Source organism: Staurois parvus, unplaced genomic scaffold, assembly GCF_062004578.1.
Source record: "Staurois parvus isolate SC_StPar_1 unplaced genomic scaffold, SC_StPar_1.0 ptg000450l, whole genome shotgun sequence".
Taxonomy (NCBI): domain Eukaryota; kingdom Metazoa; phylum Chordata; class Amphibia; order Anura; family Ranidae; genus Staurois; species Staurois parvus.
The window spans coordinates 632550-656104 of NW_028318246.1; the positions used below are offsets into that span (position 1 = coordinate 632550).

At 39.2% G+C, this 23555-nt stretch overlaps 1 protein-coding gene across 7 annotated transcripts in view; it reads right to left on the reverse strand.

The window, feature by feature from the left end:
- Positions 1-23555, reverse strand: part of DENND1B (DENN domain containing 1B) — a 319310-nt gene that overhangs the window by 111500 nt on the left and 184255 nt on the right. For all 7 annotated transcript variants that reach the window (XM_089688668.1, XM_089688666.1, XM_089688667.1 and 4 more), the window contains one exon: positions 18192-18302. In XM_089688668.1, coding sequence (XP_089544794.1) covers positions 18192-18302 — 111 coding nt within the window. The remainder of the gene's footprint in view (positions 1-18191; positions 18303-23555) is intronic.

The window sequence follows — 23555 nt, forward strand, 5'->3', positions numbered from 1 at the left end:
GGGGCAGAGAGCGATGACTGACTGTCACCGCTCTCAGCTCAGAGAAGAATTGGGCGATTAGTGGTCACTCAGTACTCTTCCTTAGAGGCAGCGAGGGACAGCTGCAGCATCAAACCAATGTTGCAATAGGAAAAAGGGTCAGCGGCACACCGGAGGATTGATGAATATAGTGTATATTTATTGATCCATAGGATACACAAAACACTAGGACACGAATACATGACCTGTATTCATGTCCTGGTATTCTGTGTGTCCTATGGATGAATAAATATACATTATATTCATCAATCCTCTGATGTGCGGCTGACCTTTTTTCCTGTTGCATCGTGTGTGGTGACGAGCCAGAGCCAGAGCCTGCACCTGCAGTTTAGTGGGGGTTTTTTAATGCCCCAAACTTGCGTTCAGGAGTAGATTTTGCCAGCGTTTCAAACGCCAAATGCTTGTAAACACAGCTAACCGCATTTATAAGAGTTTGGAAACATTTTTTAGATCTTCAATTTCCAGATGCTGTCCAGAGCCTTTTTTCGAACAATGCATGCAAAGCGTTTTCTTGGTACTCAAATGGACCTGGTACACCATACTTTGAGGTTTCGAATAAAGAAAAATATGTTAGACACTGCTGCAATAATTTATGAGCTGCAACACATCCAAATACCAAAAAAAAAAAAAAAAGACAGCTAATCTCCACAAATACTGCTCTCTCTGCTTCTGCTCTATTTCTCTTAAAATGTCTGAAATAGCTAATTTTTTACTGTTTTTCAGTGCATTCTGGGCATTTTGGAAGGTCTCCTGAGGTTATCTTTAAAAAATGCTTCTAAACGCAAACGCTCATAAACGCACCTAAACGCAGTATGCAAGCGCGGATAAACAGACGTTTTTTAACCTACGTTTTCCAGCAGTCAGTTTCCAATCGTTCAGAAGTGTCCCGTGTACATGGACCCTCAATGTGGAGCTGCAGTCTCTTGTCACTCTGTGCTGTGAACCTAGCTGTCATGCTTCCGTAGGCAGAAGGCAAAAATAGTGGACATTGCCTCAAACGCTGAACACAGACTCCCTATGGATTAGAGTGTCCTTAACACATTAAAATGCTGTGTTCTGTTATGCAAATAAATTCTTGCGTATTCAGATGCTTATATTAATGTTCTTCCCCTCTCTATCCTGCATATGGCAGGACACACCCAGTCATTAGATGCATAGCCCCAGAAACTCACGAACGTGCAGTCCCAGCTTCATTCCTTATCCGCACATGAGCAGTCCACAGCTCAGCATTTTGCAACAGTGAGGCAAAAGATAAAGAAGCTGCTCAAAGTGCTTTAAAAAAAACTAAGGGTTTAATATCACTTTAAATGAGCATGCCAGGTTTTTACAAACACAAGCCCTGTTCATCCTTCCTCAACCATGACCAAGGCTGTTCAAAGACAAGCATATACGTCACACCTACCATTGTCCATAAAGATAACCCTCTTACTATGGGTATCAATATGAAAAAATGGTGAAGCGCTAAACAATAAAATAAATGACAAAACTCTACAGTATAATGTAATTATCCACAAACTGTGCTCTGATCCAATCCGGATCCAATTGTGAATAAACACGTGAAAAACTGGTGAAAATAACAGGAAAACCTGTTTAAATACACACTTAAAAAGTGACTCAAAATAAAAGACTATATAACATATATATCCCACCCTCCTGTCCCAATAATGGGACTATACAAATAGTGTAACAAGTGAATCCCCTTCTGGGGAAAAACAATAATAGTGATCAGTGCCAATAAATAACAAAAGACCTTTTCTTAATTCAACCTCATATAAATAATCTCAAAAATAACTCATAAATAATGTCCAATAGACAAAAAACATAGAAACATATAGCCGTGATCTTCAAATAATTCATGCAGAAGATGAAGTGAAATAAGTGATCTCCACTCTGGTGAAAAAATCCTCAAACAGCCAAAATGGCCCCTCACCTCCAAAACGTGACCACAAGGGCCAGCTTATGGATGTTATCTTGTCACAGGAGAAAAACGCCACATAAGCTCCCTTCAGTACCACCACTTACTCTTCTCAGGTTCCTCCTGGCACAGGTACCTCAATACAGCTCACTCCCCACTCAGGATCATATTAGTAAGACAGAAAAAAAGATCCCCCATGGTGCAATAACATTTTATTACTAAGTAAATGACAAAAACAAATTGCCCACTCACATTTTTTCCAGAGATACAAAGCTTCTAAACCTCATGCATAAGGGTGTACTGCATGGGTTTGTTGGGTGTACTAAAATTGCCCCCACGCCCAGAAGTGCGTCACCACGTCACCGGAAGTTGCGTACCAACACGTTGCGTCACATTGTCACGTGACTTCATCAGGGTATTTGAGGATTTTTTCATAAGTGGAGATCACTTATTTCACTTCATCACCTGCATGAATTATTTGAAGATCACGGCTATATGTTTCTATCCTGTGCTTTTCACAGATGAGAACAGATTCACCCTGAGCACATGTGACAGACATGAAAGGGCCTGGAGAAGCCGTGGAGAACGTTATGCATGACCGTTTTGGTGGTGGGTCAGTGATGGTCTGGGAAGGCATATCCATGGAGAGATGCACAGACCTCTATAGGCTAGACAATGGCCCCCTGGTTAGGTATCGGGATGAAATCCTTGGACCCATTGTCACACCCTACACTGGTGCAGTGGGTCCTGGGTTCCTCCTGGTGCACAACAATGCCCGGCCTCATGTGGCGAGAGTATGCTGGCAGTTCTTGGAGGATGAGGAATTGATACCATTAAATGGCTCCCACGCTCGCCTGACCTAAATCCAACAGAACACCTCTGGGATGTCATGTTTCGGTCCATCCAACACTGCCAGGTTGCACCTCAGACTGTCCAGGAGCTGATAATTTTCATTTCCATCAAAGGATGGGGCATTATTATGTTCCTAACACATTACCCAGTCCATATCAGTATAGATATCCAGCATATTTTTCCCCATTGAGATCTGATGTGTTTTCAAAGTGTTCCTTTAATTTATTTGAGCAGTGTATATTGCAGTTTTTTTCTTAGATGTGATGGCTGTATTAGTTTTCTTTTTAAGGTTTCCTTTTTATCTATTTTTATTTGGTGATCGAACCAGTAAGTCTGTTTTTCAAAAGAACAAACTCTTTAGCAGTTAAGAGAGAAGAAACAGACCATTTAACACTGGCAGGGGTGCTTAAAATGATCAGCTTTTATTTAGTTTTTGTAAAACCTTTATCCCAAAAGGAGAAAAACCTGTTTGCTGTAACTGATTATAAAGTTTTAGATGGAGCTCACCTGCATTTTGTTACGGCAATTAAATCTGTTTGTACTTTTAACACTCCCTTCCCCCTAGACTGACAGTCCTGCTGTCCAAAGGTGCCCATGCTCATTCATCTAGAGTGGTGTTTGTATAATACAGGAGGTGTGTTACTCCCCTGATCACCAGGAGAAAACAAAAAAGAAAAAAACTAATACAGCCATCACATCTAATGACTTTTAAATTGCAATAAACAAAATTTTGGCTTGGGGTTTAATACTGCTGTAAGTGTGCATACACTCTAATTATTGAGAGAAATAACTCCTTAACTAAATTAGCCTCACTCTTATCAAATCTATACCTAGGCCCACATTTGTATGCAATACAGAAGATTCTGGGAATTTAGCAAGTAGGTATGTGCAAAGTGGATTTTAGACCACGATGATAAAACATTTGTTTATTTGGCAACACTTTGGATTCTATGGCTGGCTAGACTATAGTTCTCTGTGCTCAATAGGCTATTGGTTTAAAAACATCTCTGTAACTAGGATGCAGTTTCCCATATTGGCCTATGGTAACCTTACAATTTAATGGTGCTTCATAAAATTTCAATTATGGTATGGTTCTGCAATGACTGATCTCACGCAAATATGGATGATAATTTGACTCATTGGGGTTGATTTACGAAGGCAAATAGACTGCACACTTTGCAAGTGTAGTTGCACTCATTTTCTCTAGAGCTTAGTGAATGTGGTAAAGCTATGCTGATTTACATCATTCAATCATGTGTAAGCAAAAATGCTGTTTTTTTTAATTCTCCTTGTGCCTGGTTTCGCATTCTTTAAAAGGTAAAGCTCTGGGGAAAATGAGTGCAACTGCACTTGCAAAGTGCACAGACTACTTGCATTTAGTAAATCAACGCCATTGACTCAAAACAAGCATACAGATAAGGTCTCCACTCCCACTTCTGTGATTGGCAAAATGTTCCAGGTCAGTAACCAATAAAGTACTCAAGCCAGTGGGTGAGCATAGATTGTAAGCTCATGAACAGGACCCTCCTATTCCTTCTGTATCGAACAGTATTGTAATGGTACTGAACCCCTTTAAATTGTAAAGTGCTGCGTAAACTGTTGGTGCTATACAAATCCTGTATAATAATATTAATACCTGCCAGGCAACTAACATTTTTAGAAAAAGGTCAGCAAAAGCAATTTTAGGTACATTTTTGGAGTTACTCCAGCCAGCCATAGCATAATCAGAATCTGTCTTTGCTGCCCATCTCTCTGCCAAGTTCCTCCTCTCCTTATCATTCTTTTTTATTTTTTCCAGTACAGCTAGTGCTTATATGCTCTAAGCAGATTAACACCCAAGACAGTAGATTTTTTTCATTTTTTTTCTGGATGGCAGAATATTTAAGGACACAAAGCTGATACAAAGCAATATACAGTTACAAGATACTGGGTTATCGCCTTCCCATTCAGAGACAAGAGCACACCGGGAACATGTAGTCATCTGCATTATCAGACACACTCTAGTTAACACATCACCAGCTGCACTAGAGCGAGTCCTGTGTCAGGCACAGACCAGCCATGTAAAGCCTCGTTTGGCTGGTTATGGGATGCATGCTGAGGGGGAGCAATCATATAAGCATATGACAGGAGTGACTACGCTTGAATAAGTCAAAGAGGCACCAACGTGGCTACAGAACAGGGATCTGGCTCATTGATGGCTCCAAGACAGGGAGAGGGGAGTTGATGCCTTGTTGTATAACCATGATTCATTCTTGTGTTGTGTATCTGTCCAGGGTGTTTGTGTGTCAGAGTGTACAAGTGCTAAAGCTGCAGCTCTTCAAGTTGTACTTTTAATGCGCTTAGTGTTTATTTCAATAAGGAGGTTAATTTTCAAATATTTTCTGTTATTAAATTTTGAATTTGCTCAAGAGGTAACTCAGGATTTAAAAAATGAGGGACTTTATTTTATTATAAATGTTCATCTAAAGGATGGGAAAAGCGCACATGCCAATGATCTTGTGGTGTAGGTAATATTAATATATTTAGTAGCTGCTTATCAAATCAGTGCAGCAATGTCTTTAGTAGAAAAACACATACAGCCCAAAAATACATATGTAATGTATTTGTACATTTTCAATAAATTCTATTATATAGCAAAAAATAATGAAAACTGTATGGGGTGAAGACATATAATGATAGTGTTCAGTGTATGATTTTTGTTTTTATTTTTAATCATACATTCATTTACATTTTCCTCCACTTTTATTTGCAAACCAAGTTGTCCAGCAAAAGTGACCTTTACAGAAGAACCATAACACTGCTGGAGGTGACTATATGCAGTTCTTATTTGCATGGTTTAAACCTGTATCCCAAAAGGAGAAAGAAAATGCATGAAATTGTTAGCTAGAATATTGCTGCATACTTAAAATACCTTTTAAAACAACTACATGTCCACCCAGAACTACTGTCCACAGAGTGAAAATGCTGCTGCATCATTATGATGAAAAATCACCTACTTAACAAGATGTTCAAAAATAATGAATCTATTGTCAGGATTAACAGGTAACAAAAACTGCATTATTAAGGGAGAACTATGGGAATTAAAAAAACAAAACAAAACAAAAATATCCATACTCACCTCTATGGCACTGTGATGCTGCAGCTCTCCCCTGCCTGCTCTAGCACTGATTGCTCAGTTCTCGGTCTGCTCTGAGCAGAGAGCAGTGACTATAGGACACCACTCTCTACTGTATCCCTTCAGCGCTTACTGGAGTGCTGGGCTGTGGGGGGGCGGGAGCAGCTGGCTCCGGCACTCAGCACCACGCTAAGAAGCTGAGCCCACTGCCAATCAGGCATCCAGGGGGATCCCAACAATATGGTCAGGATCCTTCCAGAGCCTAAAAGGGCTCTGTGATGTCAGCTGACAGTGGGCTTTAGCTCGCTTATGGCTCATTCTGGGTTACAGAGCTTTGCCCATATGTATCTTTTCATGCTAGTGACAGGCTGCATCATATATGTACTTTTATTTTGACAATTGTTTCACTTTAACGTTTAATTTTAAAGATGTTGAATGATTTGAAATATCATCTATACCTGCACAACACTTCTTTTAATGTCCAATAACCAGTAATTTAAGATGATATGGATATTGACATTGAGTTTTATTTTATCTTTTTCAACAATAAATATTTCATTTTCATTTGGCCATTTTATCAGAACATTACTTGGTTAATATTTCAAGGTAATGTAATATTGTGTATAAAAATGTAGATAAATGTATGTCGCAAGAATAGTCAAGAAATTAATATAACTTGAAAAGCATAAGTGTGATAGAGCCCTCAAACAATGGCCTCTCACAGAAGATTGAATCCAACGAATGGCTAATACGTGAAATTCTGTGTGAAACTGGGAAAATCTGCCACAGAGACATGTGACATGATTCGGCAAGTTTACGGCGATGCTGCAATGAGTTGTTCAAGGTGTTTTGAGTGGTACGTGCGCTTCAAAAATCAGAAGAACATCACAGGAAAATAATGAGAGATCAGGAAGACCTTCAACAACCGCAACCCCCAAAAATGCCCTCTTCCTAAAGATAAAGATCCAGCTCAAAGGTTGCCGTTTTGACAACATTGCAGACATCTAGCGATTTGCTCAGTTTTACACAGAATTTCACGTTTTCTCTTTGTTCTAATTTGCTGTCCATGATGAAATAGATTTGGTAATGCACATGGACTGAATAGCACCAGTTGCACAGCTCCTGATGTACATAGAACGATGTCTTTTGGCACACTGACTTATGAAGGTCAGTGCTGCCTGTGACTGTGCATGCAACCTTGTGCTGACAACTGTTGGCGTGTTACAAAACTAGGCTCAAAACTTTTGATAGCACCTCGTATGTCGTGTTCCGTCATACACTTAAGTACCTTCGTGTAACAACTACTTTATGTAATTGTAAACAAAGTACATATTCAGTTTATGTAGTTAAAATATGAGCCATAGTGTTTGCTCAAACTAAAATGCTTTTTGATCTTTAACCACTTTAATACTGGACATGTTTACCCCCTTTCTGCCCCAGACCAATTTTCAGCTTTCATCGGTCACACTTTGAATGAAAATTACTTAGTCATGCAACATTGTACCAAAATGAAATTTTTATAATTTTTTTTTGAGACAGACAGAGCTTTTATTTTGTGCTATGTAATCACCAATGGGTTTTTAAAATTATTTTTTGTATATATAAATGAATAAATACCAAACAATTTGGGAAAAAAAAACCCACATTGTTCTTTATTTCTGTTATAAAATTTTGCAAATAATCTTTCTTCATAAATTTAGGCCAAAATGTATTCTGCTATTTTTTGGTAAAACTAACCCAAATCAGTGTATAATATTTAGTCTGTAGGAAAGTTACAAACTATGGTATATATGTTTGAAAATTGCTCACTAGACTAACTGGCTTTAAGGGAGGCCCGTACTGCTCTGTATAGCATGGAGATACAATCTGAAAATGTTGAATGTTTTGCTAATATACTGTATATGATGCGTTATATTACAATATTTACTCAAAACCAATATAGCTTCTATTTAACCTCTATTTCAATGATCTGCATTGTGCATGAAAGAATCATTCCACCCAAAATTGATTTTCCAGATATAAGCAGATATTGCTGGTTTAAATAAAAAATTGCCTTGTTAGATCTCCCAGAGGTTCCTTCTATACTGCACACATTATAGCCTCTTGCACACAGAAGTAATAATTTACTTCTGTTTATACACAGGACCTTGCTGGCAAAAGATCCTAAGTAAAAAAAACAGAAGTTATGTTTAGTATGTGTGTACAGGCGTGTAAACGTGCACATCTGTATAGACATGTAAAATTTCTGCTTATACACTCATATATTCTTGCGTGTACATGCATATGCGCATAAATTACTGCACCCGAATGTAACATTTTCTATTTTTATTTTACAGCCCTGAACTCATTGCTGTATTACTGATTTTTACGCAGCTGTACGCATTGTCCCAGAGATAAGAATTCAGTTGGGTTTTTAAAAAAACAAAACCAAAAAACTACAAGGCTACAAATGCAGTGTTTTTTTGCCTGTGTGCAAGAAGCCTATGAGGTCTTAGTCCACCACCAGCTGCTGTAAAAGAGGACTCAATGCTGACACCAGCCAACAATGAATTCTCCATCATATAAAACAAGAAAAAAAAAAGGAACAAAGAGATTGAGATCCATTTGTGATTGCCGTGGACCTAGGAATGTCAGTGTGTAAGTCTTACTGCTTACAAATTCACTGTCCCCTATAAAACCTGTAAGTGATTTAACCCACAGGCATCTACCTAGAACTAAAACGACATCTATAGGTTGTCCGGTCCTTTAATAAAATGTATTTTTTCTTCAATAACATTACCATACAAAAAAATCAGAAGGGTAAAAAAACCACAGTGTAACGCAAACAAATGCAGCTTTTCCATCTTATGATTGTAGACAAGTATTATCATTTAAACTAGTACATGCACTTAACTATACTGTGAAACAAAGCTCCTATGCATATTACTGCAGAAAGTTAATCTTTTATCTTTTTATTCCACTTTCCAAATTTGCCATCTCGCAAAGATTTATAGCTCAGAAAATGAAAAGGATTAGCTTTGCAGTGAACTGTAGAAGGATAGCTGGGTGAGGTCTTGTTTTCATTTTCTCATATATATATATATATATATATATATAATCTACATATATTTTTCTAATAATTAGCCTTTCTTGTTCTGATAAAATATTGCCCTTGAAGACTGTCAGCCTGTAAAGGTGAACCTTATCGCCTTCCTTCCCCCAGATAAACGTAACTCACTCCTTCTGTTGGAATGTTTTGGGAGAGAAAAATGGGATGTTCTGTGCACCAGCAAGACGCCAGCAAAAATATTTGTCTTGCAAAGACTTTCTTTACCATCATACACAGAGGTAAACACTGTAGATATTCCCAAATATAAAAACAAGAACACTTCAAAATTATGTTTACACCTAGTACCATTTATTACAATGAATGTAACTACCAAAAAGTGAAATACGAATTTCCAGCAGAATGATGCTTTAAAGTTGAACCAAAAGCATTATTATTTTTTTAAATTTTCAATAGTGTAAAGGTTTTTTTGTGTCCCCTAGTGGAGGTTTCCCTTCACTTCCATTCCCATAGACAAAACAGGAAGAGGAATTCAAGACAGAGTGAAGTAATACTTTGCTGTCACAAGGGTTTCCAGAACTAGTATCCCTACTGGAAGATTACCTGACAATTCCTGTTCTCAACCCAAAATTTGTGATTTTTCTTTTACTTTAACGCTCGGTGAAAAAGGAAAACAGGGCAATTAGAGAGGGTGATTGTCCCTAATGGGGAACCGACAGCAATAAAAACCTGACAGTTATACTTTTACAATAGCGCACTGATCTACTCAATCACTAGGTTCCCACTGCTGGTTTGTGGGCTGCGTCTGTGATTCTCCGCTGAGGCCAGGAAATCGCATAGTGTGGTTGCCAGACAAGCACACTTGCTGCAGTTTTAGATGCGTGGGGGTGCCATTAAGAATGAATGGCAGCCCCACGCGTCTCTGAAAGCGGGGTGTTTTGGGTGCGGGAAGAACTGCAATTCCTGCACCCGCAGCCACCCTGCATAGTGTGAACCTAGCCTAAAAGTATATTCACAACAGGTGTGATTTGACTGAGTTGGGTAGTTATTCCAGGGCAGTCCCACTACAGACAGCGTGCACTGAAAGAAAATACTGTGTGCAGTACTTTTTTCTAGAGCAGGGCACTCACCACATGTTGGCCGGTAGAACTTTATGAAATGTCACTGTGTGAAATTTCAATAAAGTTTGTTTTTTTTTTAAAAAAAGTGAAAAGTGTGATGCTCCAGGATAGGCGCATCAACACTGCAATGCATATAAGTTGCTGCACTTTGTCGCAGAGGCTGCTGTGAATGGATCCTTACTGCAGTGAACCTTCGAAGGCTGCTGTTGGCTTACAATTAATACCCTTTGGAACTGCCTTAATTTTTACATGAAAAGCTCATAAATCATTGTCTGATGTTCATTCAAATAAACCTGACTTGGCCTCAAACAAATGTTTAAAGTAACAAAATTGTTGAAGTGCAGGAACCGTGTGGATTGAGAGGAATTGGGCTTTGTATTGATTGAATTAAAGAATAAACAATTCAAAACGATATACCTAATTTTACAGGAGACTATCAGGGGTGCAATCTGACATTTGAACCTTATCAGAAATTAGAAAACGCATGACTAAATTACAGAAAGGTAAATTAAGAAAAGAACATGGACCAGTCTTGGATTCATTTTCTCCAAATAAAAGATGTCAGTCGCAACAAAAGCACTCATGCATAGAACAGCTCTATGATTAAGCCCTGTAGATGGGGTGAACCATGTCAGAAGAGCATAGCCAGGAGGAGTTCAGGCTGAAGCTGTATCTTCACCTCTCTATATAGTGGCTGGGTTCTGGTTTGCAGCAATTTCCACCTTCTGTTTTCCAATCTGGGAAAGCATGGGAGTTACAGCTGCAGTACCCAGTCAGCAGAGTCATTATGTTAGTCTTGTCAAAGGTGGTGGCCATCCCTTCTCAAAGATAAAGGTGGTATCCATAACCTCTCCCAAGGTAAAGGTTGTACTCTCTGTCACATGAGGGGTTAGGGTATCAAATAGTGGAGGTGAGGTTGATGTGGTATGATGATCATTCACATAGAACATGGCATGCTTTTCCAGGATAGAGAAGGGTCTCTTCGAAAGTATAGATAAAAGCAATGTTAAAGGTCTCATCCAAGAATGAGAAGACAACACGGTTTTTGCTGAAGAGCAGATAGATCTTTTTTGTCCTGAGTTTGCCTTAGTGTCACAATGCCCCCTGTGTAAATGGACAGCTACTCTCTCTTTTTCTGCCTTCCTCTTCTTTTACTGCCGCTCCCATTGCAGTACTCCTTGTTCCCCCTCTTTCCAACACTGTATTCCTTTCTGTTTCTACCCTGCCTCCAGTGCTATCCTTTCTGTCATTTTTCTGGCTTGCTTGGAAAAATAAGCAGGATCCGCTGGTTGCCAGGAAACTTTTTCAGTCTGTGGTATGGTGACTGATAGCCCTGGCTTAAACAGAAGAAAATTTGTATACTGGAATGGTAGTGTTAGAATTCTCAATCTAATTGACAGAACTGAAAAGCTTTGATAATTCAAACAACACAATCAGTTGAGACAAAGGACACAATTGTTTGTAAGCTATTAGCAGATTGTGTTTGCCTAAAAACACAACTCAACCTTAGCCCAATATGACAATTTATGGCGATATTTAGACTTGCTATGCACAGTTACATTACATATATGTTCATAGAAAAGTTATTCAGAACATTCTTAATTGCGATCGAGTTAACCAATTTAGCTTGAAAGCCCATAAAATTTCATCCAGACCTACTATTTGAATGGAATCCCATACATATTAAACTGGCTTTCATTACAGTAGGTATGATTTTTAGAGGAAAAAAATTCCCCATCCTCCTCCTCTGAAGTTTCTCATCACTGAAATCAAAACCAAATGGCAATTTGACACTCTTAACCATTAGATAATCGAATATTCTGAAAACAAAAGTTTTTAAACTAAATTCTACTGGTGTAGGGCCAGCTTTACATATTGTGGTAGAATTAATATTTCCCCACACAAGTTTTCCAAGCCCTAAATTAAGTACCTAGGATGACAACATCCTTTTTTACAAAGTGATGCCCTTAAATCAAGTGCATATTTAACATGAGGTCTTCTACATGCTTTGTATAGGGAAAGATTGTCCCTGTCTGCCTATAAAAAAAAATACTATCTTGTTTAGATGAGGGGACATTTGTCTGTCCAACTTCCCCCAACAAAGCCTGTTCAGTGGCAAAGTAAATTTGGCAGGCTACATTTTCCAAGGTGACCTCTATTGTTTTTCCCAAAACAGAGAGTACCCCCCTCCTCTACAAGCAAACAGGCATGATTGACCAATGTGACTTTTCATGGGAAGGATCATACAGCTGCTTGACTGCTCCTACTTAGGTGACTGGTATATAAAGTCCGCAAACATGGTATCTGAAATGTATTGTGCTTTTATTTACATTTTCTTTCTTTGTTATCATTACAGCTCAAAAGAAACATGTAAAATGTGTCTGATAAATATAAAATACTGCATAATAATATTTCATATTTACTTTTCCATCCAACAGATGGAGCTCTTGGCTCCTTTACACATGCTCTTCTGTATATTTGTTGGGGAAAAAAGAGACTTCTCACAGAGCTCAATATGTGCAACACAAATCTTCAACACATGGAATTTCAATTAGAGAGTCTAAAGACAAACCCCTGTAACTGTTACTTTTGTTCTACAGGTAGGCCTGCATATAATGTGGAGAATATATCTATGAAGGCATGTTAATTAAATCAATTCATTTACTGAACATTATTATTAAAAGGTATTAACCACATAAAGTTACCAGAATACAATAATTTTTTTTACTATAGAGGTCCATTAAAAAAAAATAAAACTAATAGTTTAACTTCAAATTAAAGCTTCAATTCCAGGTATTTATTTTTGTTTGTTTTTTTTGCAAAATTACATTAGTTCATCTTGGACAAATGTAAAATTATATAGTTCATACCTAGATATTCCCTGTAGAGGCAGAGAATCACTGTAGTAGCCACTGCTAATACAGTGATTCTTTCTGTCTTCAAGATCCTGTGGCGAGCAGCTTCCCTGCTGTATAGTAGTATAAATCTAAAACTGCGCTCAGTGCTAAAGACAAAATAAACGAATAAAAACAAAATAATAGCCACACTCAAAAGCACCAAATACAAATTCCTAACAAATAATAGTCTAAATATTGTTGCGCTATTGTGCTGAATAAATTATGTGAACAAACACTAAAGGGCTATACTGTTCACAAGCAATGAACCATAATAAAACAATCAATATATATTCCTTTTAGATTGTAAGCTCTTACAAGCAGGGCCCTCTGTTTCCTTTTGTACCAAATTGAATTGTAACTGTAATGTCTACCTTTATTTTGTAAAGTGCTGCGCAAAATGTTGGTGATATATAAATCATGTAAAATATCATCATCAGTGTCTGTGCACAAATCACCAAACTAGATGTGATCCAAACAAGTCCACAAAAAATGTCTCTTAGTGATCAAAATGAGTGTATATATGGATAACCATGTCCACGATATACATGAAGATATATTGCCTTGTGACGTGCCCACCACCGCAAAACGCACCCCAAATTATAGGTGGTCTAACATAGCAAAGAGCTGTATATGTCTTGATTCGTTGCTTTCTCAGCATAAGGATCACACATCTCCAGTAATTCCATTCCTTCCTCTCCCTCTTTTTGATCCACTAAACGGCTCAGCCAAAAAGATGAGATTTCAAATAGTGTAATATTGACAAATGTTTTAATAAAAAAATGTTAATTTTACATACAGACATTAATCAATGCAAGCACGTAGGAAAATGGTCGCTGGTGTCGTCTCAAGACAGGCATGGGTGACATCAGCAAAAATCTCCACCCAACGGTATTACAGTATTTGGAGTCTCATCTTTTTGGCTGAGCCTTTTAGTGGATCAAAAATAGGGGTTGGGGAGTGGAATTACTGGAGATGTGTGACAACTGCTACATAGTAACCATGGTGAGTCTCCCACTTGGCACGGGCAGCATTCATAAAATACCTTGCATTTTTCTCATGAGTTACCTCCCCACTTTTACATCTTATCCAATCAGAGAAAGCTCTGCATTCATTGAGAAAATACAAGGTGTTCTCTGAATGCCACCCATGCTGAACTAATAACATTGTGGTTACTATGCAGCAGGGCAACTGCTCCACTTGGGACCTGGAAGACAGTAAGAATCACTGTAGTAGCAGCCAGGTATGGAATATGTATACTTACAATGGTTCAAGCTGGATCAATATAAGTATCCCTATTCCATACCTGGCAAATCCAAAAAAAAAGAAAAAAACCACATATCTGGAATTCAGCTTTAAAGGTCACACCTGGTTAAGTGAAGGAAGGGAACCACACCATACTAGTCTTATTTGTCTGTGTAATGGGAAAACATTTTTCAATAAAACATTACCGGATTCAAATGTCACCCCATTTTAAAAGCCATTTAGAAAGACCTCCAGTTAGATTTAAAGGGTTCACACATTTTTTTTATTGGAACTGCGTAGCTGCCATAGGAAATGGCCTCACACACACTGGCCATGTCACTTACTACATAACTTGATGTGACCCGATGAAGAGTGTAACTGTAGGTGCCTACCTTGCATTCCCTTTAGTCACTTCTCTATCATAGCATAACAGACAACATGAACAAAAAAACGCAATTAATCAGAGGACAAGAAAACCATTGAGTACAAATGCGTAAGGACTGAAGGTACAGTAGATTAGAACAGGGTGGAGGGGGCTTATAGAGAACACTCTAAAAAGAAACCTCTTGGTTCACAAAGGAACATCTATGTGCATCCAGGTGATGGCAGACACTATTGTAAGAAGCTCTTCACTGGTTTTTATGTGCCTTCTGCATGTGTGAATAATCAGAAAACTCATTATGTTGCTCAAGAGTTTTCGTGGAACCAATGAAATGAAAAAGTGTTAAGAACTCTTGATAAACAGAAAGAAAAGAAAAAAAAGCTAAATTTACTTAATGTATCTAAAGGACAATTTCTATAAGTCAATCCTCTTCCCCTATCATTTAATTTTTAAAAAGTGAGCAGGTGGATAATGGAATGAATCACATATTTAGAAGTTGTCTGGGGGAGATTGAATAAAGACAGCTTTTTTTTCTAAACAATGGTCCAGACACACTCAGTGCCATGAAATATGGTACTAAAATAATCCAATACGTGTTATTCCCAATGATACAATGCAACAGAATTCTATAAACCTCAATAAATGTGAGGATCTCTGCAAAAATTCCCTTAAAATGTTTCTGATTTAAAATGATACAAAAAGGTTTTAAAAAAAAACAAAAACAAAAAAACAACAACAAACATGTCATACTTATCTGCTCTGTGCAATGGTTTTGCAGAGAGTGGCCCTAATTTTCCTCTTCTGGTGTCCCCCAATGGTGCTCTCAACTGCTTCTCTTCTCCGTGTGCCACCAAAGAAAACTGCATCCTATGATGACACACGTGTAGGCTCGATTCTGTGTGTCTACTGGAACAAACAGTTTGGCGTGGCCCCGCCCCCTGCTCTCTCTTCACACTATTTGATTGACAGCAGCAGCAGCCAATTGTTTCTACTGCTACCTCAGTCCCTGTCAGAAGAGAGAGAGCAACTATACTGCTCTCAGGCTCAGCGCTGTATCGAGATCGGGTTCAGCTAAGTATTTATGGGGTGCTGGTGGGAAGCTGAACACAAAGGTTTTTTACCTTAATGCAGAACTCCTCCTCTAAGCACTAATTATAGCCAAAATGGCCACATGGCATTACATATCTTCTGTGAAGAAAACAAAACCTTTTAATTGATAGCATACGTGTCACTGCCATTGGACAAAAATAAAAAGCTGAACTTTCATGAGGCAATGACCACTTAATTAAACTGCTTTGTCCATCAGAATGACAGTCAAAGTGGCACAAAAAGACGAAATATACAATGTCAAGTATCATACTATATAATAACTGCTCTCCCTTAGAAAATAATGTAGATAGACATATTTACTGTATGAGCTAGTTTCAACAGCAACTTGTTTTAAAAACAGGATTTTTCCCTATGCTATACTATTTTTTGTAACAGGTTCTCCTTAATGAGACAACAGGTTTTTTTTAGAGGCCTGATTACTCATCTGCTTCCTTTGAATCTAAAGAAATGAATATTGCAACCCATTAGCTTCTTTCCCAAGCTGGGGGGTGTCATGGAAATTTTGTATTGTTGGTCGAACTTTAAATGTGTCATATATTCGTGTTATTCATATGTCTCTCGTGTGGCTTAATTAAAGCTCTGAAGGCTGCAATTGGGCCATGCGCATGTACAATGTATGTATTACAGTACTCAGCTCGGTAATGGATGAGATGGCAGATCTGCGCTTATAGACCGGCGTGTATACCACCACGGCATTCGATGCGAATGCCGCTGGCGGTAGACCACGGGCCTGTATCCACATATCAGCAGCATAGTACCACATGGACTCCGTGCCACAAGGCGCCAAGCGGTACGAACTCCACGTGTAGGCTTATGCATATCTTACAACCCATTACCAATCTGAACTGTATCCGGATGGATGTGTTTTAATAAAGATCGTATCGGGCCCATCCAGGTACAGACTGATATTTCTAGGGAATGCTTGTACAGAGAATGGACATATTGCTAGGAGCTGGGAAATATGCTCTCCAGAGAGGGCTCATGGGGGGGGAAGGGGAGGAAGTCTGCTGACCTCAGAAGGCTCATGGGGAGGACCAGTGAGATAATAGGAAAGGCTATGCTCCAATCGGAATGTACATCCTGTGTATAGGCACTCCCCATTGCATTGTTCGGTGGGAGGGGATTGACTTTATTCATGTGGGGGGCGTGTCTGCTTGTAATAAAACCGGGGGCTGAGTCTGAAACCGGCCCTTTATGTGAATTCCAACAGCAGCCTTAGAGTGTCGTGTGATCATTCTAGGGTAACGGAGCTCCAATTCCCCAGATTTCAACAGAAGCTAACCCGGTTGGATGGGCAGGAATCGTGTAGTTTAGCTGCAGTCGTGGTAAGCAAGATTCGCACAGCTTTATGGGGGATTTCTGCGCATCCAACTGCGAGTACTCACGGTAAGGAGAAATTCGTTAAAGCGAATTTCCAAGACGGGGGGGGGGGAATTACCGGCTGTATAGCTGCCCAGTTGCTCCCATCAGACAGCCGACAGACTGCTTGTCATGTTTACACATATTCCTGGCTGGTGTAAAACCCCTCACTGTTGCCAACAAATGCTGCAGTGAGAAGGTTAATAACGTGGAATATGGAGGAGGAAACGTTAGCAACTGTAAATTGTATAACTGAGAAACAACACTGTGGACCCATGCATCCAAGATTCGCTGGGATCAGAAGGCCTGCAGATGAAAAGTGGAGGCTCCCCATCACTAGGTAGAGGCCTTAGCACCAGATTTGGTTGATTTGGAAGCTCTTTAATGTCTTCTTCCAAAAAATAAGTTGCTGTCTTAGACTTGGCATTGGAAGAATGAGGGGGGCAAAAAATCTCCTAACCTCAGGCATAGAAGACCTACTGGATGAGACACAGGGTTTTTTCTTCTAGGGGAAGAGAGTACCTCCTGTAAACTCTTTGATGTACTTATCCCAGGAAATTTCTTGGTGAATTGTAATTGGTGAGGCATTCACACATTATCATAAGGTCAGTGATAAAGGCCCAACTGACTGTGGACAGAGACATCCATAAACATGTGAATTAGCATACGAGCTATGAGTTTTGTCCAGAGAGTAATGGTCTGACAGGCTGTCATAGAGGCAACTGATCTTAAAAAAAAAAAGATTTTTTTTGCACATTTTTAAATTAGTAGCATGTTTGTGTGTATATGTGCATTAAACATGCCCATTGCAATAAATGGTATCTTCACAAAAACGCCATGTATTATCCATTTATACTGTATGGACCTTTATGCAGCAAAATGCACCAAAGACATGTTGATCCACATGTAAAAACTCAGGTGTGAGTGGGAGTTTAGATATGTGCTGGATGCAGGAGAAAAGTATTTGGGGCCTGTGATGGGAGTGAGCTCCAAACACTCACCTTGTTGGTGGGTCTGTGGTAGAAGCAATGTTAACCAACAGATATGGGTGAACTTGCTATCTCAGTCATCACTGTACATTTTACACACAATGCATCACACAAAACTGCTTACCGTACTTAATTTCCTGGAGGTGAAAATTATTCTGCGTTCATGCAGCATGCTGGCATAGATCTGAAGCATATTATTTACATCCACTGCTACAAAATACTCTGTCAGGTTCCTCTGTATAAAGAAATCACATTCAAGGTTTAGTTACAGTGACATTGTTTCACATTCTGTGTGAATAAATAAATGTTTACATACACACGAATAAAAATATTTTAAAAATGCCATAAATCGGAAATGCTTTAAAAATAATGGAATGATTAGGTTTTTTTGTGTTTTTTTTTTTTTACACAAGAAATTACCTAGAAAGTGTTATAAATAGAAAAAAAAAGACTTGGTTACAGCCTTTGCCTTCAACCTGGGTTCACACTGATGCGGCGCAGAATTCACAGCGGTTTCTGTGCAAATTACAAAACACATCACAATCGTACCCCGTTCATGCAAACCGCTGCTAGTGTGTATGTTAACAACACCCCAAAATCGTTCCGCAAAACACGGTGCGATGTGTAGAATCGGATTGCATGGGTGTGAATACCCATGCGATCCGATTCTAGTGCGCACCAACAAAGAGTACTGCACCTGTTTGGTGTGGATGCGGTGCGATTTGAGCCATACAAAATGTACGTGATTCGCCTGTGATTGGCACAGGAATGTGGTGCGGTTCCTGTGCGAATCACATGCGATATGCCGCACCACACAAGTGTGCACCTGGACTCAAAGAAGAATTTCAGGAAAGGTATATTTTTGTACATTGTTACCCTGGTCCAGCTTGAACAAATATAACTATGTACAGTATATGCCATATTTGGTCACTGCCCCTAGGAATTGGAAATCACTGAAGTAGACACGACTACTTCAGTGATCTTCGCTTGCTTCAGGGTCCCATGCTGAGCTGCTGGCCTGAGGCATTGTGAAAGTTGTCCTTTCAGCATCGATGTCATTGATGCTAAAGGGAGCAATACACAGTCTTAAGAAGTAAGGGTATGCAGACTCTTGAACATGGGTCATTTAATTTGTTTGCTCGTTGCCATGTTCTGATTTATGATTGTGCCATTCTGTTATGACCAAAAGTTGAATATGAATCCTATAAGAAATAAAAATGCGTTTTGCCTGCTCACTCATGTGTTCTTTAACAATGGTACACACTGTACAGTATATTTCCAATTATCCAAGGGTATGCAAACTTTTGAGCACAACTGTATATACATAATTACATTGGTCCAAGCTGGTACAATGTAAAATTCTCCATGCCTGGATTTGTTTTTTTTAAACACACCAGCAATTCTCCAAGGTATACATACACACAATTTCTGAAAGTATTTGGGTGGTAGGTTGCTCCAAGCACCCTGGAGAACTTGCCACAATTCCTCTGCAGACATTGGATGTCTAACTTCCTCCTCCTTAGACAACTCCCTGGTGGTACTGCATGATACATCATAATCTGCTAGTACATTCCAGCAATGAGAATATCATCAATTTTCACCAATTCTCAAACTTTGCAAATATGTAGCTCCAAACCTGCATGGAACCTCCACTGTGCTTCACTGTTCTCTTGCTCTTCAGATTACAAACTGCCTTATGTTAAGGCCAACATTTTAAAATTTTTACTTAGTGTAAGGATGGCCCAATATAACCTCTACCACTTCCAGCACACCTCGGTTTTGTTAGCAAGCAACAGTAGGAGTGGATTATAAGAACAGAGGGGAATAACCTGTGTCCCATAATATACTCCAAGAAGAATGTACATCAAGTCAAAAATCCTATTTTCTTAATAACACACTGAGAGTCACAAGGAGTATTCAGGTACATACAGCACCTTGCAAAAGTATTCATACCCTGTGAAATTTTCCACATTTTGTCATGTTACAACCAAAAACGTAAATGTATTTTATTGGGATTTTATGTGATAGACCAACACAAAGTGGCACATAATTGTGAAGAGGAAGGAAAATGATAAATGGTTTTCTAAATTTTTTTTTACAAATAAATATATGAAAAGCATGGCGTGCATTTGTATTCAGCCCCCTTACTCTGATACCCCTAACTAAAATCTAGTGGAACCAATTGCCTTCAGGAGTCACCTAATTAGTAAATAGAATCCACCTGTGTGTAATGTAATCTCAGTATAAATACAGCTGTTCTGTGAAGGCCTCAGAGCTTTATTAGAGAACATTAGTGAACAAACAGAATCATAAAGGTCAAAGGAACACACCAGACAGGCGAAGGATAAAGTTGTGGAGATATTTAAAGCAGAGTTAGGTTACAAAAAAATTCCCCAAGCTTTGAACAACTCACGGAGCACTGTTCAATCCATAATCCGAAAATGGAAAGAGCATGGCACGACTGCACACCTACCAAGACATGGCCGTCTACCTAAACGGACAGGCCAAGCAAGAAGAGCATTAATCAGAGAAACAGCCAAGAGGCCCATGGCAACTCTGGAACAGCTGCAGAGATCCACAGCTCACGTGGGAGAATCTGTCCACAGGACAACTATTCGTTGTGCACTACACAAATCTGGCCTTTATGGAAGAGTGGCAAGAAGAAATCCATTGTTGCAAGAAAGCCATAAGAAGTCCCATTTGCAGTTTGTGAGAAGCCATGTGGGGGACACAGCAAACATGTGGAAGAAGGTGCTGGTCAGATGAGACCAAAATTGAACTTTTTGGCCTAAAAGCAAAATGCTTTGTGTGATGGAAAACTAACACTGCACATCACCCTGAACACACCATTCCCACCGTGAAACATGGTGGTGGCAGCATCATGTTGTGGGGATGCTTTTCTTCAGCAGGGACAGGGAAGACAATCAGAGTTGATGGGAAGATGGATGGAGCCAAATACAGAGCAAGAAAACCTGTTAGAGTCTGCAAAAGACTTGAGACTGGGGTGTAGGTTCACCTTCCAGCAATACGATGACATTAAACAAACAGCCAGAGCTAAAATGGAATGATTTAGAACAAAGCATATTCGTGTGTTAGAATGGCCCAGTCAAAGTCCAGACCTAAATCTAATTGAGAATCTATGGCAAGACTTGAAAGTTGTTGTTCACAGACGCTCTCTATCCAATCTGACAGAGCTTGAGCTATTTTTCAAAGAAGAATGGGCAAAAATTTCACTCTCTAGATGTGCAAAGCTGCTAGAGACATGCACAAAAAGACTTGCACCTGTAATCGCAGTGAAAAGCTGGTTCTACAAAGTATTGACTCAGGGGGGCTGAACACAAATGCATGCCACACTTTTCAGATATTTATTTAAAAAAAATTTTGAAAAAAAATTATCATTTTCCCCCCATTTCACAATTATGAGTCACTTTGTGTTGGTCTATCACATGAAATCCAAATAAAATACATTTATATTTTTGGTTGTAACATGACAAAATGTGAAAAATTTAAAGGGGTATGAATACTTTTGCAAGGCACTGTAAGGACATCCAAGAGAAGTCCAACTGAGGGGTGGTCAACACAGCAAACAAAAGACTAACAGGCCCACGGAAATGAACAGGTTAGCAGAGGTGGGTCAAAGAGCCTACAGAGCTACCTGAAGAACCTTACAACTAAAACTGACATCAGCTGAGGCTTGATCATCCACATAGTAAATGTTTATGAAAGTTTGATTAGATAACCAGGTGACAGCCTTGTAAATCCAAGAAATACATGGTAGTCACTGAAAAGCCCATACATCTAGGAGCCCATAGTCTAGAGAGGTGGTCTCCAAACTGGTGCCCTTTGCTTGGCTTTAGCCCTTGGGCCTTTCACTGATATGAGACACTATTTTGCCAACTGACACTAACAATGAGGCACCATTTCTCCCACTGACACCAATAATGGGGCACTATTCCTCCCAATAATACTAGCAATAAAACACTATTTCTCCCCTAATACCAAATGTGGCGATGCTTATGTCTACTGATGCCAGGAAGATTTCCACTGCCGTTGGCCACAGACTGGTCCCCCCAAAAGTCTTAAGTACAATAAACTGGCCCTTTGTTTAGAAAGTTTGGAAACCCCTGGTCTAGAGGACTTGGAAAGGGAGAACTTTGCCCTTGAGATAATAGGCTTGAACGACGTGCTGTAGAATCCACCTAGCAGCAGGTTGTCCCCTATAGGGGCTTACATGGACCTTCAGGTGGAGCAAACAGAGTTAGACTGTCCAAAGTGAGCTGTGGTTGAGAAATAAACTTGAAAAGGATGTATCACTATCCAGACAAAGGAGGGAATTGTCTTTTTTTTTTTTTTTTTTAATTTAAATATTTATTAAATTTTTCATATTAATACAAAAGTCCCAAAACAGGGAAAAAAATTCTCAATACAAATAAACATTTATAACATTTCTATCTTTCCCTTATTAAAAAGAACTCTTTTCTTTCCCATCCCACTATCTCCCCTTCCCGCCCCTCATCCCCCCTCTTCCCTCTGCAGACTCCAATCCATTCTGATCTAATAAGGCTTATCCATTTTATTGTTAACCTTTTAGTTTATATTTTCTTATATTTCTCCTTCAATCTTGCTCTTTCCCACTTTTCCCATCTCCTAGAATACACTCCCATCCTATCTTCATGCATATGGTATGATTTTTCCATTCTACCAATCTGGTCCACTCTGTTAATCCAGTCTTCCTCCTTCGGTACCTCGGCTCTTCTCCAAAACTTGGGTATCAGCCCTTTCGCTGCATTCAAGAAGTACCAAATACCTGAATCTTTATGTTTATTTACAGATGTCTCTACCTTGTGTAGGAGACACATCGTTGGGTCTAACCCTATGTCAATTCCGGTTATTTCCCCAATCAGTTTAACTATTATCCTCCAAAAGGCCTGAATTTTCGGACATTCCCACCATATGTGAACCGCCGTGCCAATCTCTCCACATCCTCTCCAACACTTATTTGAGTTTTCCCCATTCATCTTATGCTCTACACTCGGTGTAATGTGCCATCGTGTCATACACTTGTAATTAACCTCAACCTCTCTCATACTAACATTATCGTGTATCAATCTAAACATCTTTCTTTGACTATCTTCGTCGAACTCAACTCCCATGTCCCTTTCCCATTTTGTAATAAAAGTTAACTTTGTGTTTATGTCTAATTCTGTGAGTATTCTATACACTTTTGAAATACCGTGTTTCCCATCACCTCGTGTCCCCAACAACCTTTCAAACATATTCCACTCCTGTTTTATTCTCAGGGGTTTCGGTAAATTTCCAATAAAACATTTCAATTGATGATACTTCCACTCATCTATTCTAATAAAAATATCTCCCTTCTTCTCTATTAAATCTTTAAGTGATCTCAGTTCCCCTTCCACCAAGACATCACTCAGTTGGGTGTCCTCCTTTCTAAACCATCTCCCTGATATCTTATTCTTTCCCGGGG